A 17471-nucleotide genomic window follows, 5' to 3' on the forward strand; every position below is an offset into this window, starting at 1 on the left:
TGACAGAATGATCCACTCTTCTTTATCTACTACTTAAACACACACACACACACACACACACACACACACCACACACACACACACACACACACACACACACACACACACACAGTGTTTAAACATTAAGGCCAATGACCGTTATCTCTCAGTGTATTTGTACTGTTTTAGCAGAATCCACCTCAGTGTTCGTTGTTAGTCATGTTATTGGGTTGAAAACAAAATCATCCTACAAAAACATAAAACTCAAGATTCCCAAGTTAATTTTGATACATGCTGAGGAATCTCCAGTACATCTACAGTCCCCTACTTACTGTGGTGAGAAAATGTAAGGACCTTCTGGAGGAAATTCTGCAGTTCAACAGGAAATATAAATATGAAAGAATGGGGTTAAAACAAAGTATGGTTATTTAAAATGAAATGATTACAGTTGTAGATAAGTTTACTAAATAGTCCATTAATGAAAGCTGGATGGAACCATGTAGTCAAACCAGAGAAAAACATCTGAAAAATACCTGTTATTTTATTGTGATAAATTCTTGAAGCTGTTGTGCCTACACAAGAAAAGATCATACAGTACCAGGGAATTAGAGACCCACTGATTTAACAGAAAATGACCTTGCAGATATTCAAAGACAAACAACCATTCACATAGCTGTGATACCTCAGGTCAATTTAAAGTTTCAGATTCACTCAAATGCTTGTATTTGGTGTGGGAGGAAGTCAGAGTACCTGGAAAGAACCTACAGACACGAGAGAATGAGCAAACTCCACAGAGATCCTGGAGATTCAGTCACGGAAGCTTCTTGCTGTGAGGCGATAGTGATAAACACTGCACCGCAATGCAATATCAAGAAATAGAGTATGTGTTTGAATAAAAGTATACGGTACAGAAGATTCATAAGAGAGTTTGGCAAGAATAGGGAGTTGATAGACTCACAACGTCAACACTAGATTATGGTTGTTTTATTTATAATCTTGCAGCCACTGACACTGAGGTACGTAATGCAATGAGGTCAAGACCAACTACAGCCATCAAGGTTGAATTATGGGAAATCCCTCCTCATCTAGGAAAAGAAATTTTCAATCTTACTAATAATATATAGGAAATACACTTTCTCCACATAAATTCACTTTCTACCATGAATTGGGCTATTACCCTGCTATGTGTGATTTTACTTAAAATAGTTAACTAGCTATATATATGTATATTAATGAATTCACATTCACAATTTTAGCATATTCACGTTTTACAGCATTGACAACCTAAATTAATCTGTTGCCAATGCCATTATTCTTATAAGTAAATTTTTATATTAACGGCATCGAATGTAGAAATGTGAATTATCCCTCTTTTACGTGGTTCAGAAATTATTTCAATTTGTTTTTCTTAGTAACCAAAAAAGTCCTCGACCGGTTTTATAAGAACGTTTCGTATAATGTGACCCGAAACTGCTGCGTCGATACAGCAGGTGGCGCTATACTCTTTAAGGTTAATGGCAGGAGTAGAAGAAGAAGAGGAAGCGTAGGAAGCAAAAGAAGAAGACCAGAGACGACCAGGAACAACGATGGTCATCTTTAAACTAATACTCCTTTAACATTCCGCTGTAAGTGAAGATACGCAGGTTTCCTCATGATAGTGACGGTGTCAAAATGGGCTCTTAGATGTGGTGAAAGAAGAGATTGACAGGCAGATTTGTAATTCGGATGCTTTGTTGTGATAAATCAAGATGAGCTACAAAGCAGTGTTTTTAACTTCAACCCCTGTGACTGATCAGTGGTCTGTGCTTAAGATAAACGGCAAATTAGTGAATTACTTAGTGGAATAATTTGATATAGCGTCAACCAATTCTGGGGCTATTATCCACAGACAAAGTCCCAGCCATGGTGTGCTGTTCCTGTCCCAGGATGTGCTCCTGCTTGTCACTCTCCACTCTGGCCCTTGGATTGTTCTATGTATTGTTGGGAACCAGTCGTCTCCTTCTACTCAGATTCTCCTCTAATGCAGGTAAAACATTGTAAAATGATATTCTAGAACTTTAAAACAACTGTAAACAACTTTTTTTTCTGTTTATTCTACTGCCGGTTGCAAAAAATCAGATCAAATTACAAAGTTGCTGTTATTAAAGAAAACGTGCTGCATTACAGCATTACCTTCTGAGAAAACTAATGCATTCCTGCATTCCTAAAAATACAAACCCTTTTCTCTTCTAATGCATAGATTTAAGTTTGTTTCACCCAGACAATGGATTGCACAATGGAATTGGTGACACCCCCAGTGCATTTATGAAACAGTGTGTAAAAGCCAAAAAATGATAAAGAATAAACAGACACACCGACTGTGTCCATTTTTTTTGTCTGACACCTGCTAAATTCATACCTTCATTTTGAAGAGACAGGATAAACAAGTTAGACTGAATGTTTCTCATCTTGTTCTACAACATGAAGGGTAGTGTCCTCGGTGATGGGTGTGTAGTTTTACTGGTGTTAATCCTGAGGTTGTTTGCTGAACACTGCACATCTAACCCTATGAACCTCCTCCCTGAATGCTGTTTCACCACTAGTGAAGAGACCAACCGCTATTGTGTTGAACACAAAATAAATGCAGTCATGAGTGTATATGACATAGAGTAAGGGGCTCCGTTACTGTTGGGGACTGTACGCACACAATAAGTGTGTACAGTCCATCAGGAAGTTGGCAGCTCTATTTTATCCATCAATATTGCCGAAGATTTTCTCATGGTACTTTGGCACAGTTTGCACTTAACTATCCCTTCTGCCAACTTAAGATGCCACCTCTGATAAAACGTAATATATCCCGAGTCATTTATTGACACAGGTCTATATTTGCAGCCACAGTTACGTATTGATGGCAGAATATTCATTCAAACAGAGAATATGCAGCTCATGACATAACAATTGTTAACATAACCTGTTAGGCCAGTCACCTGCCATCCAAAAAAGGACATCTGGGAGTCAATAATGGTAGAATCTGTTAAACACGATTGTTTGGTTGAGAAATAATAACTGTATTACATTATTACAAAACAAATATACTTTAATTGTGGACCTGACACCTTATGTTCCTAGTTACCAGAAATGTAGTCCAAACACTCACAGTAGTAATTAGTAACACATTAATAACTATGTCACTACCAGGACACTGTTCTGCTGAAATGTTAACATGTTGGTAAATATGTGTGTCTTTTGGGTCACTTTGCAGAAAACAAATATGATTTCCACCCTGCATCCGTCAACCTCTTGGCTGAGTTCCTGAAACTGCTCTTCTGTGTGGTTATGTCAGTCTGGGTCATTGCCCGAGGTAATCAGTAAAGACACACTGTATGTGTGTGTCTGTCTGTGCGAGTGACAAAACTTTTCATTCTTTTTCTGTCTTCCTTCAGAAGGACGATCGTTCAGAGATCTAAGTTTTACCTCCAGGGCGTCCTTATTTATTTCCTTGAAGTGGGCCGTCCCTGCTTTCCTCTACTTTCTCGACAACCTAATCATCTTCTATGTGATGACTTACCTGCAGCCTGTTAGTAACATTTGAATATTTTCACATCATTTCACATAAAAAAAGAAAACAAACATTATCAGCCAGGGTAAGAGATATATTCAATCATTTAGAAATATTCCCGAGACCTTTAATATCCTACTGACTACAGGGCTGCTTCTTATTAAAGACAAATGTTGCTGTTCCATCACACCTAATGTAATAATGTTAAAGGTAAAATCTTTACAGAGGTATTAGTTTGGGTATTGTTTTAAATCCTGTTCAGCAATTAATCAAAATATATATTAATCTAATTAATGTGAAATAGGTTAAATCTTAGCACAATTAGATTAATTTATCATTAATAAATTGTTGTACGTTAAATTTTGAGATCTTTTTACAGCTTACTTGGTTTAATATTCTGTGTTTTGTGCTGTTTAATTTCTAAACCAGTTTTGTTTTTTCCCATCTTTTAAGGCCATGGCCGTGCTGTTCTCCAACTTTGTCATCATTACGACAGCTGTACTTTTTCGAATTGTTTTGAAGTAAGTGATTCCATACGGAATGAAAGTTGAAACTTTGTACATGGAACTGGTGAAAAATTCAATACTAATGGACTGGACTGGACTATATGTATGCTACTGCCCATTTTTTATTCCCATTCTAGGCATTTGATTAACTTTCCCGAGCTTGCCAGCTTTTCCTATGAGCTTTCCCAGCCTACCAGGGGCCAGCTCATGGCTCAGCTCACTGCCCTTCACGTTGCTGAGCAGCACACCCACTCATAGAAATATATGGTTCTAGAAACCTCGTCCCCTACCCGTCGATATCGAATATGCACCACAGAGCCTTAATGACGATAGTCAGCTCTGTATTTCTAGGCACCACCTCTGCTTTCCGCAATCATGTAGGGTTTACAACATGGACTTATAGACGACATAACTTTACATTTTTGATACATTGGAGATGCAGATCTTGCACCTGATTCCGGTCCTTTGGAATTACCTGATCAACCCCAATTTCCAATCACATGATCAGATCGGGGACATCCTTACTATGATGTGAATCGGACTGCACTCCTGGTTCCACAGTATCTCACAGTCATCTCCAGGACCCCCCTTGTCAATGTCTTTTTTTTCTCCTGTCTCTAGGAGGCGCCTGTCCTGGGTTCAGTGGGCCGCATTAGTAATCCTCTTCCTTTCGATTGCTTCACTAACAACGGGACCAGGAAGCAGCCAGGGGGCTGTGGCTGTGCCGGGGCTCCATTCAAGCCCCCTCTCCACCCCCTCCAACTCTTGTTTAGTCTACACACAGCAGCTAGAGCAGGTGAAGAACAACAGGTAACAGCAAGTCTCTGGGCCTCTGCATAAGTCTGACAGACATGGTAGTGTTGCCTAGAAGCTAGAGTTTAATTTGGCAACAGTCAACTGTGAAGAAAAAAAAAAAACACAAGCCAGCCTCACTCCTTAAAGTAGTCTCTTCACTTCACTTTTAGTCAGTTCAGACAGGAACCAAAGAAACAATAGGTTGTCATATAAGGGTTGTTTTCTGTTTTCCTAACTGTTTAAGGAAGCTCTTCGCTTTGGGATGCACGTGTCTCTCTTTTCCTGGATCATTAATAGTAATGGTCATGATGATAATGTTTCTTAGGTTTTTGGCATCCTTATATAGTGATTATTCACCAGTCAGAGGGCAACAACGTGAGCACGACTGCTCCTTTCTGCATTCTGGGAATTGTGGGAGGACCACAGGGACGTGACAATGCACGTTCCCATGTAGTTTGAATGCGTCAACAGTTCTCGGCTGATGAAGGCGTTGATGCTTTTGATTGGCCAGCCAGAGTGCCACTGAACGCCTCTTTCTGTCATTGGCTTTACAGCAAACACATAAGCAACAGCAATCCCTCAATAATGTCTTCTTTTGCCAACAGTGAGTCACAGATGCCGAACGTGCCTGCACACACCTGGAGGAACACGGCCGTGGGGAAGATGTGGTCTTTAGGTGCTGGTCACATCCTTCTCCTGGTGCAGTGCATCATTTCATCGATGGCCAACATTTATATGGAGAAGATCTTTAAAGAAGGAAACCAACTGACAGAGAATATCTTCATCCAGAACAGTAAACTGTAAGAATGTTTGTGTAAAAAAAGATAAAAATGGTTGAAGCTCAAAATTATATCCATTTGCCCACTTTAACACCAGTGTTTTGTTATATGGTCCGGCAGGTACATTTTTGGTGTTATGTTCAATGGTCTCACTCTTGGGCTGAACAGTGAGGCTTGGGGCCTCACCAAGCACTGCGGACTACTTCATGGACATAACATTTACTCCCTGAGTCTGGTACTGGTCACCGGTGAGTCAACTTAAGCCTGACAAAATAGCTTACATCCAATATACTAGTCGGAATATTTTGATAAGTTCAACATTTAGGCACTTTAACACCAAGTACGGCCCTGTGCGTCATTTGTAATGTCTGCTGGCTATAACAACACTACACTATATGTTATACCAGCGCTGTAACTAAAACAACTTAGACTGTTAACCTTTATTTCACAGTTTAGGCAGACCATCACGTTGATGTGTATTATTCACTACGCTAGCAAGTATACTGAACAAGCTGATGATAGTGAGCAGGGGGAGCCTGTTGTCAGTGATACCATTTAGCTTGCTTTAGCACCACCTTCTGGCTCTACCTGTCTCAAGGACTTGAGCTAACATCAAAGGTTTGAAAGAGTCTAATCTGCTAATCAGAGCTAACTGCATTTTTGGTTCATAGTTGTGTCAAACTCTGTACTGATGCTGAGTAACTGGTTGGAAATACCCATGAACCATATTTGTGTTCACTGGTATTTAATGCCAGGCCCTGTAGATTAATTGTTTGCATATTTAGATCTGATAGTCACTCCATTTTTCTCTGCAGTCTGGCTACACAACAACTCAGGAAATAGCTATAATACCTACAATTTGTAGAATCACTATTTGATTTCTCGTGAAAAAAGAGTTCATTGTCATTTTGAGAACTTTGTCCTGTAAACAGATTAGTGAAAATGGGATTAAAACCAATGGAAATTGTGACAAAGTGATCGAAATTTAAATCAATCTTATTTAATTTGTTGGTTTATATTGTGGTCCAGGCATTGGCAATTAGTTTCAAAGGGGTGAGATTATTATGTTATGGATTATAATATGGAGTACATACTTCAAAACCTAACATTATATGTTATATCAATTTTTACATTTTGTTACTGTCACGGGTTCAGTGCTGGTGTACTGACATTTCTCACTTTCTTCAGTTTGTTAATTATTTTGTATGTTTTTTTGCAAACTGGACACATAGTGACTGTACTTGGTGTACATTCACAACTAGAGAATATAACACAACATTGATATATGGACTAGTTTAAGTATAGAAATGGCGGCAAAATGATAAAGATGCTATTATTACTGTTGTAATTTGAAGGGATGTTATTTTATTGTTTATGGGCACATGATAGGATGTCAATAAATGCATGATGCTGTCTGATTAAATTGATTAATGAAATTCTTGCTAAAGTGTGTGAGGAAAATGACTGATGAATGATGAATGATGATTTGTTTCCCCCAGCGGCTTTAGGGCTGTCTGTGGCTTTCATCTTGAAATTCAGAGACAACATGTTCCACGTGCTGACGGGCCAGATCACCACAGTCCTGGTTTCCGTCCTCTCACTGTTCCTTTTTGACTTCCATCCATCACTGGGCTTCTTCCTCCATGCTCCCATCATCCTGCTGACGATCTTTATCTACAATGCCAGTAAAGCCTCAGACATGCACCTGAATGAGGCAAAGCCACTTGATATCATTAGAGAGGCATCAGAGAGGTCCAGAGGGGTATGAAGTGGACTTCTATTGCAAGCCATGTATCACATACATACCTATATCACGTCTTTTTTTCCTCATAGGATGGAGAGGAGCTGGAGCTCCTGATGAAGACCAACACAGACAGTGAATCTGAGGAGGAGTTTTCGTAGCACTGGAACTCTTTTTTTTGGGACAGTGATTTTAGTGTGATTTTACTGTGACACATTCCTCTTATGTGCCATGACCTATCAAAGCAGAACATTTCTGTGTTGATTGTAAACCACAGGCTGCTATTGTTTTATTGTTGAACTGCTTATTACAGCAGGCTGATCTTCCACTAGAAAACAGGGAAACTCATTGGTGTCCTCCATGAATGATGGATCAGCTGCCTGCCACAAGACATCCTACAAATCCGATGGGGAGGATCATTACTGGCGATACACGAGTTATAGGCTGTATCAGTGATTCTGAGCAACAAACCAATAACCGGTGAATAGCTCCGCTCACTTTCAGCCAACTACTGTCCAAGAAGGCTCACAGAAACATGCATAAACTGGTGTGACCCTACCTGTTTCCCAAAACACAACAGTGTTCCAACCAGTCAGAGGGCAGGACCGGGGTTCTGCCCCAGTTAGGTTACACGCTGGTGTACACCCACCTAACAATTGAGGTGGCACTCAGCCCTGCTAGAACAACAGGATGTTGTGTTCTTTAATGCAGAATCCCATTATCGATGTTATATTAGCAGGAGAAGCTGAAAGTTCTGGGTTTGTGTCAAACAGGAAGCAGACCAGACCAGCAGCAAATGTGTTTAATAGTTAACAGAAAAAACATGTACATTTGTGTGTATCTCTCGCTCATAAATGCTGTGTATACAGTATGTACACATACACACTTATGAGTACATACACATCCATACATATAAGCTAGTACACACACATTTGTCAAAACAAAATTAGTCAAACATGGGCAACATTGTATTGACGCTTTAAAGAAGCTTTTAAACCGTATCCCTAAGGCAGGGAAGGGTGGCAAAAGGTAGGATAAAAGGACTCAAAATGGAGGCATTAATAACCGTATCCCTGGTGATAACCATCTTGATATCCTTGTTCATATCCGTGCTGATGGTAGCCATAGTCATACTCGGGGCAGCGCATGCCCAGTGACTGCTGGATGGCCATTTCCTGTCTACGCAGCTGCATGGAATCCACCAGGTCATAGATAGTGGCCATGGACCACATGGGGGACGGGTACCAGGACTTTACGTTCCCGTCTTTCCCCACCAGCAGCATGGAGAAATACTCCGGGCTGATCTGGAAGTAGTTCCTCATGTCTTTGACCAGAATGCCTGACAGACCTTCTCGTTCCACAGTTGTGCTCCCTACAGAGAGCAGAGATTTAGGACGATTCAAGAGGGACCACAGTTAGGTGTTCATATGCAGCATTGCCTGTGCTTTAATTTGCAGGATGTTGGAGGTATATGAATAAATAATTGTCTTGAGGACATAAATTTCTGAGTTAAGAGTTCCTCCAATTCTGAGGGAACAAAACATCCCAACATAAATGAATCTTAAGGAAGATTTACCGTATGTTGTTATGATCAATATGTATCTGAATCTAAACATTAACAGGAACAGTAACATCCCATCATGACTGTCAGAAACCTAAAGTGATGATGAAGTGCTCTGAAACTCTTCACAAGAGCTGCTTTAAAAAGACACGTAGTATAAAACAATACAATCTTGGACAAATCTAATTTTAGTGAAAATACAAATCAGCACTCAGTTCTGTTACTGTTTGAATTTGCCTCTATTATTTGTTTGAACTTAACACTCAGAAGTGTGTGCTTCACTTATAAAGGATATTTCTTACCATTGATGGGGTACAGTTCCAGCACCCCACCCATATGGAGCGGCTCGGTGCCGACCAACTTCAGAATGGCGATGTGCCTCAGGCCTGTATTGCCACAACAACAACCACAGCGGCCCATTAGGTAAAAGCACGGACCATCTGACTGAAGTGTTCTTGAAATGTGTTTTAGCCCATCAGCCTGCTCTGTGGCTCTGCTGTGATCTTTAATTACATGAACTGAATTAAAAGTTTCCTCTGAAGAGACTCGGTAAACACGCAGAAACGCAGGTTGAAAAAAACTTTAAACCGAACGCTGGAGCAGAGTTAAAGCTCCAACAGAGGTTTTTGATGACGGTGGATGAATACAGTCCTCACGCCACAGATTTCTAGTCCCTTGCAGACCAGGCCCTGTGATATGTGGAGAAGTTGATAGCACCACATTAGTCCAGCAGACCTTTCTGCTTTCAGTGCTGTTTGGGTGGCCGAGCCTTTAGCTAGCAGGCCCCTACAAGCTTCCTCCCCAGGGAGAGGCCCATGAGAGGCTAATTCCTTCCTTTCTTCTGTAGTTTAGTGCTTCTTTCCCTCCCTTTCTATCTATGAGAAGGTATCACTGACTCCAGAGTTAACCAGTGGCCCCAGTGACCCCCCCCCCCCCCCCCCCACATGCTTTTTAGTTTAATCCACATTTTCAGAACGAAAAAAACCACATAATCATCACATTTGTCTTTGCATTTATGATGCATTTGTTCTCCCTCTTCTGTCCTTCTCCCCTGCTTTATCTCCCTTTCCACTCAAGGTTTCCTCCTGTTAGAAGAACAGTCATTCCTGCCACTATTTGGACTTCTGCAAAGCATCTAGAGTCGATCTTGACTGTAACAGATGCTATGGAAATCAGTTTAAGTTGAATTGTAAATCATTTCAATCTAGACATGGCATCATTTGTCTCAAACTAGCATCACAATCAGACCGGTCTCATACCCAGGTTGCAGGCCTGGCTGTTCAGGGAGTACAGCTGCTGCTGGTAGGACCACTCTTCATCACTTGGGCTGGAGATGATTAACAGACGGCGTCTCCAACGGAACCTACAATCACACACACCCTTGACTGATGTTTTAGGAGTAACAGAGAAAAAACTGCTGGTACACAAACATTCCCATGTCTTCAGTGTTAGAGATAACCCAAATAGCAGTGCCCTGAGGTCCTGGTTGTGTTTGGTGGGAGGGAGCCTTGATTTCACAACTCAGTATAACAGGGTCGGTTGTTTTACAATGTCTGTGGCATCTTCCACATCCCATTTGTGGCTTAATGGGAATTTTATCGGTTTAAAGGCTGTGAGAGGGTGTGGATGAAGTTCACCTGGACAGGAAGTTCTCCAATGACCTGGGCTTATCCTCTTTCTTACAGAGGACGCCGTCTCTCTTCTGTTGTTCCATCTCACGAATGCGAGAAGAGAAGGTGTCGATGTAGTCAAAGATGGCCTTCATGGCGATGGGAACCTCGTAGGATTGCTGCAATTTGGAAAACGGGAAACAAATGGCAGTTATACTCTCAACCAACACCTAATTCAAAGATAACGACATGTCGCCAAATACAAAGGTTATATATTATATAATATTAAGAAGGTCAAAAAGGTTATATTGAAAAAAACAGTCTTACACAGTCTTTTATAACATGCAGTCATTGCATTCAGGAAGCAAGCCAAAGAGAGTTTATACGGTTTTAAATATTTAGTTTAGAGGCTACTTGTGCAGTAATTAAGTTTTAATTTGACCGTGTTTTGTAATGAGGTTGTTGTCCTTTTCTGTGCTGATTCAGTTCAAGTTTAAACACAAACAACTTTTGTTCAGGCAGCTAGCTTTCAAAGAAGGTATTGTTGTGTTCTTGAGGTTATGTTGGGTAAATGGCACAAAACTCCTCTTTTAAACAGTTCAGCCATGAGGATGTACGTAACGATGAAGTCGTTTCATGGTGGAGCTGTTAGCTTGTGTGCTGATGTCATTTCCTGCCACCTGTGAATTTGTCATACTTTCCTCTTTTCCCTCATTTATTCCCCTTCACTTCCTCGTGCTTCTCATGTTTCTTGTGTCCCTTTTTTAAGTTTACCTTTTTGGATTTAAATATTTTTCAATATTTCCATGGGAGAATTTTACCCTTTAATATGATGTTTTATATGTGAGAGAATTTATTTATAATCAGCAGCTTTCAGCAGTTTTTAGGTCATTCCTGTTTCAGCCCCCAGACTTTTAATCCCACACTGTCCACTGTCCACGGTTCACTGTCCACTGTCCACTGCCGGCTGTCAACATACATATGCCCAAAGCACCAAAGAACTCAGTGATCATTGATATCAGCACAAATTAATTGTAAACTGTAATTTACATCCATTCCATTATTCTAACCCAGTATTGTACCGTATTTTAGTTAGTTACCCTTCAAACTCAGACCTCCATCCATCCATCCATCCATCCATCCATCCATCCATCCATCCATCCATCCATCCATCCATCCATCCATCCATCATTTAAGCAATACCTCACAACAGGCCCTGATATAGAACACCTGTGATATAATGAGTGTATGCTGTGGCCTGTCGTGATGTATTGCTTACTACTACCTTATTTCTATTCTGGGTCCCAGTGGTCACCAACGTAGATGCACCCAGGACAAGTTACCAGTCTATCACACAACACACATCCAAATGTGAAAGTAATGCAGATAATGTTATCACGAATGCAGATCAAATTCAATCATTTGATGATTTCTTAAATATTTACACCAAAGATGGTAAAGTTGCTGAGGGTCAGCTCCACCCCAGGCTTGTGTGGCTGTGAGAGTCACACAGCAGCGAGACCTCTTTCTTGTTTTGTGGGTGAGCAGATGAAGTCGTTCCTACCTTAATTTTTATGTCGGTGTCAGTGAGGACCATGTAGAAGTCATCATGGACCATTCTGAACTCTTTTCTCAGCTCTGTGATCAGATCCTGGTTCAGCGTATCTTCTTGGTGAATGCCCTTCATTAGCTTGTCGTTCTCTGGACATCAGTGACAAGAACATCTTCATATTTGTTAGTACACCTAACTGAAGAAATTACATGAAGGTTTCTCTGAAATGCCTCAGAAAAAAAACACAAGATATAAAACATGAAATGTCCGTCATCTTAGTTTGGTGACGCTGCTTGAATGCTGAAACAAACCTCATTATCTGACAAACACTAAATCTTAACTACATCACAATAGCATAAACATGCCTGTCTATTTGGTTTCCGTTGTTACTATAACAGCAATTTTGTGTTTAAAAACATGCTAAATTAATAAATATGTTGGCAATGAAAAACTTGAGATTAGAGACACTCCAAACAAACTTAAACGTGAAAGAGCTTGAAACTTGCTCCAACCACAATGAGGAGCCAGTGTCATTCGGACTCTTGTGGGTGGAGGAACCACGTTACCCGGGTGGAGTCGAGGGTGACATCACCTCAGCGGTGCTGCTTTCAACCTGGCACGCTATGAAGCGCCAAGACAGCTCAACTGGATGCATATTTGCATGAACTACAGTCTTATTAGATATTAGGATGTATGTGTATACATTTACATATACAAAATATTAGCATAGGTGTCATTTTTGTGCCTTCATTTCATCTTCCACTTCCCTAACTTTTCACATTAACATAAGATTTGACCAGGGTCTATGTCCATTATATCTCAGTTTTGTAATAGAATAAGTATAGGTAATAGTCGAACAGTTCAAGTGTTAAAGAGTATTGCCTGTGGAAAGTGCTCACCCAGCTGGTAATGGTCAATTTTCATGGTGGAGTTTGTCAGTGAACCAAAAATGGTGATGATAGAGATTTTCCTGATGGCCATGTCACACACGGACTCCAGGAACTCATCTCTCTGTTGGACGTACATCTTATTCTCTTCACTGGGAGAAGTAATCAGCTGGACACACACACACACACACACACACACTGATGCATTATTGAGCTACACTGTGATGTTGTGCTACATGCTATCATGAACCATGACTGTTTCCACACCCAGTGGTGGAAACACAAGTTTGGCTAATGCACTGACGCCCATCTTTTGTAGAAGGCAGCTACAGTAACTTTATTAGGAGATGCTCTCTCACCAGCAGCCGCCTCTTGTTCTCGAAGTGGTCCAGGAACAAGGGTAGCGAGTCTTTAGCAGGGGGTACAGGCTTCTTTGTGGGTTTTGGGTAGTCTTCTTTTTTGGGATCTGGAAAAGAATTCTTTCCTACTTTCTTCGCACCAATTTTGGCATCTTTCCCTAACTTTCCCCCTCTGTTATCCGTTTTCTTGGTGACCTTCTCGATTTTTTTGTTCGTCTTGTCCTTCTTCCTGCCCGGCTTGACATGAGTGGCGGCAGTGACGGTTTCTGTCTCCTCGGGATCACTGACGTTTGGTTTGATGGGTTTATTCTTTTCCTCGTGTTCATTGGTCAGTGTCTGCAGAAATACAAACATAAATACAACTGATAATTGAACTGGTTTGCTTTCTTTCCTGTCTACACGCCATAAAATGCTTGTTTACTTTGCAAAAACAATTCTTCCAGAAACACACAGAGTAAACTTTAATTTCACACCAATGAGATGGATCACCTTTTTGCCTTCAATCTTTCTTCTCGTGGATTTGGTCCTGGGTGGTTTACGTGTTGCCGGTACTCTGGGGGGGTTTCTGTTATCCCCATCTTTTGGGTCATTTCCAGCCAGGGTGGTTTTAATGGGGTACTTCTCCCTCCTTCCCTGGTTGACGTTAGGAGGAGCAGTGGGTTGGGGGGCTGGAGTCTGGGATCTGGTGGGCCTCTGTGTTGTAGCAGTGGTGGTTGGTTGTTTGGTGGTGGTTCTTCTGGTGGTGGTCGTGGTGGGCTTGGCTGTTGTTGTGGCTCTGGTTGTGGTGGGCTTGGCTGTTGTTGTGGCTCTGGTTGTGGTTGTTGTTTCTGTAGTTGTAGCTAGAGTTGTTGTTGTTGTTTGTAAAGTTGTTTTTGCATGTGTAGCTGCTGTGGTTGTTGTTTTTCTCACTGGTTGCTGCACAACTGCTGACCCCAAACATAAAAAGAAAACAAATATTAATAGATTAAATAATTTATTTCCCTTTTTGGCACATGGTGTCAAAGTTGCTGCTATATCTATTTTTGTAGGGTCGACAAAGAAAACATTATCAAAAAATGACAGAAATGTCACATCCATATTATTTGGTTGTCCTTGTGTATTAAAATAAACCCTACAAGCCTTGTTTTTATCATTTTACAGGAAAAATATTTTAAGATGCATCTATAAATATATGTAAAACTACATAGAGGTGTACAGACCTGTGTGTGTGGCTTCTTCCACCTGGCCCTCCACACCTGCTTCTTTACACTTCTGGACAAATCCTTTCTGTCGGCGCTTTTCCAGCTTCCTCATGGGTGCCTGGTCAATTGCCTCATACATGGCCTCCAGCCTAACAGGGTAGGGGTACCTTTCCTCCACCTGCAGGGTCTTTTTAAGTAGAACCATCCCGAATTTACCTGTATGTCACCAGATTACAGATCAGGACTAGAAAAGAAATCCATCTGGTACATCCCTGTTGTGAGCGACCTCTTGACACCCCACTTACCTTTCTCCATTTTGAGAAAGCTCATGAGTCGGGGGATGAGCGCTGAGTCCAGAGGTTCCTCCACAATCTTCCCCTCTGTGGTGATCCTCCGCACCTTGGCCCCCAGCTCCCCTTCTTGATGGAACATTACGATCTGGATGACATGTCGCTCCGCTAGCTCACAGTACACGTCTGCTTTCAGAAGGGACATCATGAGCCGGTAGTAGCCGTCTGATTCGCTGGGAGCCGTGATCACCAGGATGCGGTTTTTCCCTGCGAAACTTGCCAGCAGATTTGGTGCACCAGCACCGAGGGGTATCCGGGTAACCCTCCCTGTCAGGGTGCCCTCTTCCTGCCTCATATTTGCTTGCCGCAAAGAGCCAAGCTGTCTCCCCGGCACCACACTCTGACCTTCTGCCCTTCTGACCTGTTGGACTCCACTCACGCCATGACCTGGAGCAGCTTGGTCAGACTCCAGGTGCCCAGCAGTCTTGGAGCCCTGCCCTGCAGCAGCCCCTGCCCGTATCCGCCTGCCAACGCGCTCTCTCTCTGATGCGCCTGCCTGGAGACGTCCGAGTCTTGCGCGTTGGTGAAACTGCGCCCGCTTAACGCGGTTCTCCCTGTCAGCTTCTGACTCGCAGATGAGCAGACATGTCAAAACTAACCCGAGTAGAATAGACGTCTGCATTTTGTCGATTACAACGTTGCAGTCATTTAGAGGGGTGGGGAGAAAAAGCCCAGATTCAGCTGCGAACCTGGCGTCTATGTCACCTTTGATGTGGTCGGACCTTAAATTCGAGTTGAGCCTCACTGTCTGTTCTTTTTTAATTAAACAAAGAAGATCGTTTAGGGTGTCATTTGTTTGTCTCCATCTCACCAGCTCTTCTCGGAGATCAGAGAATTATCCAAAGCGCGAAAACACTCAGGAATCCAGTGACTTTCGGACAACTTCGCGTCTCCAAAGGACGCTGTGAGGCGTATTTACAGCATCGCGTACGCAGTGAAACGGGAGGGGGGTGAAAACCCTCTGCAGGAAGGAGGAACCTCCAACAAAAGCGCAGGAAACTGGAGTCTGGAACGTTAAACGTGGCTGCGCTTCTTTCCCTGGTTTCCTTGGCAAAACTGAGCTTTGTCCACCAAAACAAGTTCAGAATCTGCTCTGAAGACTGGCCATGGGCTCCGATTTGTCGGTTTATTCTGCGGCAGCACTATTCTCCTCAGAGCAGTATAACGGAGACGATTCTGTCTATTCCTGAATAATTTCTCATGAAAATGCCTGAAATATGTCAGAAAACCTCCGCACGCTGCAGCCAGCCCCCCGCTGACGTGAAAGACCATATTTAGACTCAGTGTCAAGTTCCTCCTTTACCCCCCCCCCCCCCACACACACACACACACACACACCACCACCACCACCTTATGTACACAAGTTTTCTCCAAGTACTGTACACAGATTCATTTTTTTTCTTTTTTTTGCTTCAGCAAAACTTTGCTGTCAACAGAATGTAGCTTTGTGATTTTTATTTATTTATTTATTTATTTTGCCTCTGACTGATCTTCGTGCTGCAGCTGGAATTTTAATGTTAGCAGAATGTGGAAAGGACCTCGGGGCCCACATGTGTGAAAAATGCAATCCCAGCTATGGCTGGAGGTGACGTGTTTATGGCTTTGTTAACAAGGAAGACAAAATTAGATATAGTGTGGATGTCTTTAATGACGGGGACAGATTGCTTCAGTTGCTTGTAGCACTTGATCGCAACAGCTGATATCAGCAGCCACGGACCTCTCTGCTTTGTCAGCATTTTCTCTTGGTCATATGACAGCCTAACAGGCAATGGCTGGGTCACCCATTTAACGTTTAAAGATTCTAAGAAGAAGAAAGGGTCTCTGTTACCGGTTCTGTCTATCAAACGTCAGAAGAAATACAATTCTTTCCATTAGCAGCGCTTTTCCTGGTTTAGTAACATATGTGACACATGTTTTCAGGGGTGCGTTGCTGTTGTGTTCGGCATCACTCTTCTTCGCTAATGCCTGACACGCCACACATCTGGGCCCCACATTTATCCTTCAAATGCTTACTCATAGAAATCATCATTGTTCTGTTTGTCTCTTATGGACATGCTTTAGAACGTTTTTGCTCTTGCAACAGTGATGTGAGACACCTGTGTCACCACCAGCCACCCGCCGTTCTCACAATCCGGCTCTAATAACGTTCTGTTGAAGCAGCCGTCCAGGGGGTATTAGCTTTGACTTTACTTGCTTTTTTTTTATTGCGTCGCTGACAAGTCAGTGACAGAGTGAATGTCAGGTGTTGAGAACATGCAAAGTGCTGGAGTCATGGTGTAAGAGGCTGGTGGACATCTTGGACAGGTGTGTCCCCTCATATGATTTACTTTGCTTCAGTTTTTTAGAGAACATTAATATCCACAGATTTTAGCCTGGAGGATAAAGACAACGAGGCATAGACGTTAAAGAGAAACACTTACATGACTAAACATGAGCAATGACCCTCATAAGTGTTCATTCCCAGCCCCAGGACCTCAGGGTGACTGGCCCTGAACGTCTTAGCATTTTGGGGAATTATTAACATCTGGAATCTCTGCTCAGAGAAGCTATTTCAGTTCTTTATTGATGTAAGGTTTGTCTGTTGTTAATGTGTTTTAAAGATTATTACAGACCAACCTAGATCAACCTGTTGG

The 17471-nt window shown here is 42.0% G+C and overlaps 2 protein-coding genes across 3 annotated transcripts; one reads left to right on the forward strand and one right to left on the reverse strand.

The window, feature by feature from the left end:
• Positions 1 to 1484: 1484 nt before the first annotated feature.
• Positions 1485 to 8839, forward strand: slc35a5 (solute carrier family 35 member A5). The gene is made up of 10 exons (XM_057039182.1): positions 1485 to 1604; positions 1868 to 2005; positions 3221 to 3319; positions 3402 to 3535; positions 3971 to 4038; positions 4645 to 4833; positions 5424 to 5618; positions 5718 to 5845; positions 7097 to 7359; positions 7431 to 8839. Exons 2-10 carry the CDS (start codon positions 1882 to 1884, stop codon positions 7497 to 7499), a joined length of 1269 nt encoding a protein of 422 aa, XP_056895162.1. The 5' UTR covers positions 1485 to 1604; positions 1868 to 1881; the 3' UTR covers positions 7500 to 8839.
• On the reverse strand, positions 8126 to 16070 carry ccdc80 (coiled-coil domain containing 80). 2 transcript variants are annotated; one of them, XM_057039165.1, is made up of 10 exons: positions 14794 to 16070; positions 14507 to 14704; positions 13797 to 14233; positions 13308 to 13643; positions 12961 to 13117; positions 12074 to 12210; positions 10537 to 10688; positions 10159 to 10262; positions 9202 to 9285; positions 8126 to 8710 (listed from the first exon to the last, which is right to left on the reverse strand). In XM_057039165.1, exons 1-10 carry the CDS (start codon positions 15458 to 15460, stop codon positions 8397 to 8399), a joined length of 2586 nt encoding a protein of 861 aa, XP_056895145.1. In that variant the 5' UTR covers positions 15461 to 16070; the 3' UTR covers positions 8126 to 8396. The 2 variants fall into 2 exon arrangements, with proteins under 2 accessions (XP_056895145.1, XP_056895148.1); XM_057039168.1 differs by having other exon boundaries at positions 13797 to 14230; positions 14794 to 16068.
• Positions 16071 to 17471: the final 1401 nt, after the last annotated feature.

Source organism: Takifugu flavidus, chromosome 1 (genome assembly GCF_003711565.1).
Source record: "Takifugu flavidus isolate HTHZ2018 chromosome 1, ASM371156v2, whole genome shotgun sequence".
Classification (NCBI taxonomy): Eukaryota; Metazoa; Chordata; class Actinopteri; order Tetraodontiformes; family Tetraodontidae; genus Takifugu; species Takifugu flavidus.

Coding starts and splice junctions, on each gene's coding strand:
- slc35a5 (XM_057039182.1), top strand. CDS start 1,882: ATGGTGTGCTGTTCCTGTCCCAGGATGTGCTCCTGCTTGTCACTCTCC. Junction 3,320..3,401: donor AGTCTGGGTCATTGCCCGAG/GTAATCAGTAAA, acceptor GTCTTCCTTCAG/AAGGACGATCGTTCAGAGAT. Junction 7,360..7,430: donor CATCAGAGAGGTCCAGAGGG/GTATGAAGTGGA, acceptor TTTTCCTCATAG/GATGGAGAGGAGCTGGAGCT.
- ccdc80 (XM_057039165.1), bottom strand. CDS start 15,460: ATGCAGACGTCTATTCTACTCGGGTTAGTTTTGACATGTCTGCTCATC. Junction 12,211..12,960: donor AATTGACCATTACCAGCTGG/GTGAGCACTTTC, acceptor ACTGATGTCCAG/AGAACGACAAGCTAATGAAG. Junction 10,263..10,536: donor TTGGAGAACTTCCTGTCCAG/GTGAACTTCATC, acceptor GTGTGATTGTAG/GTTCCGTTGGAGACGCCGTC.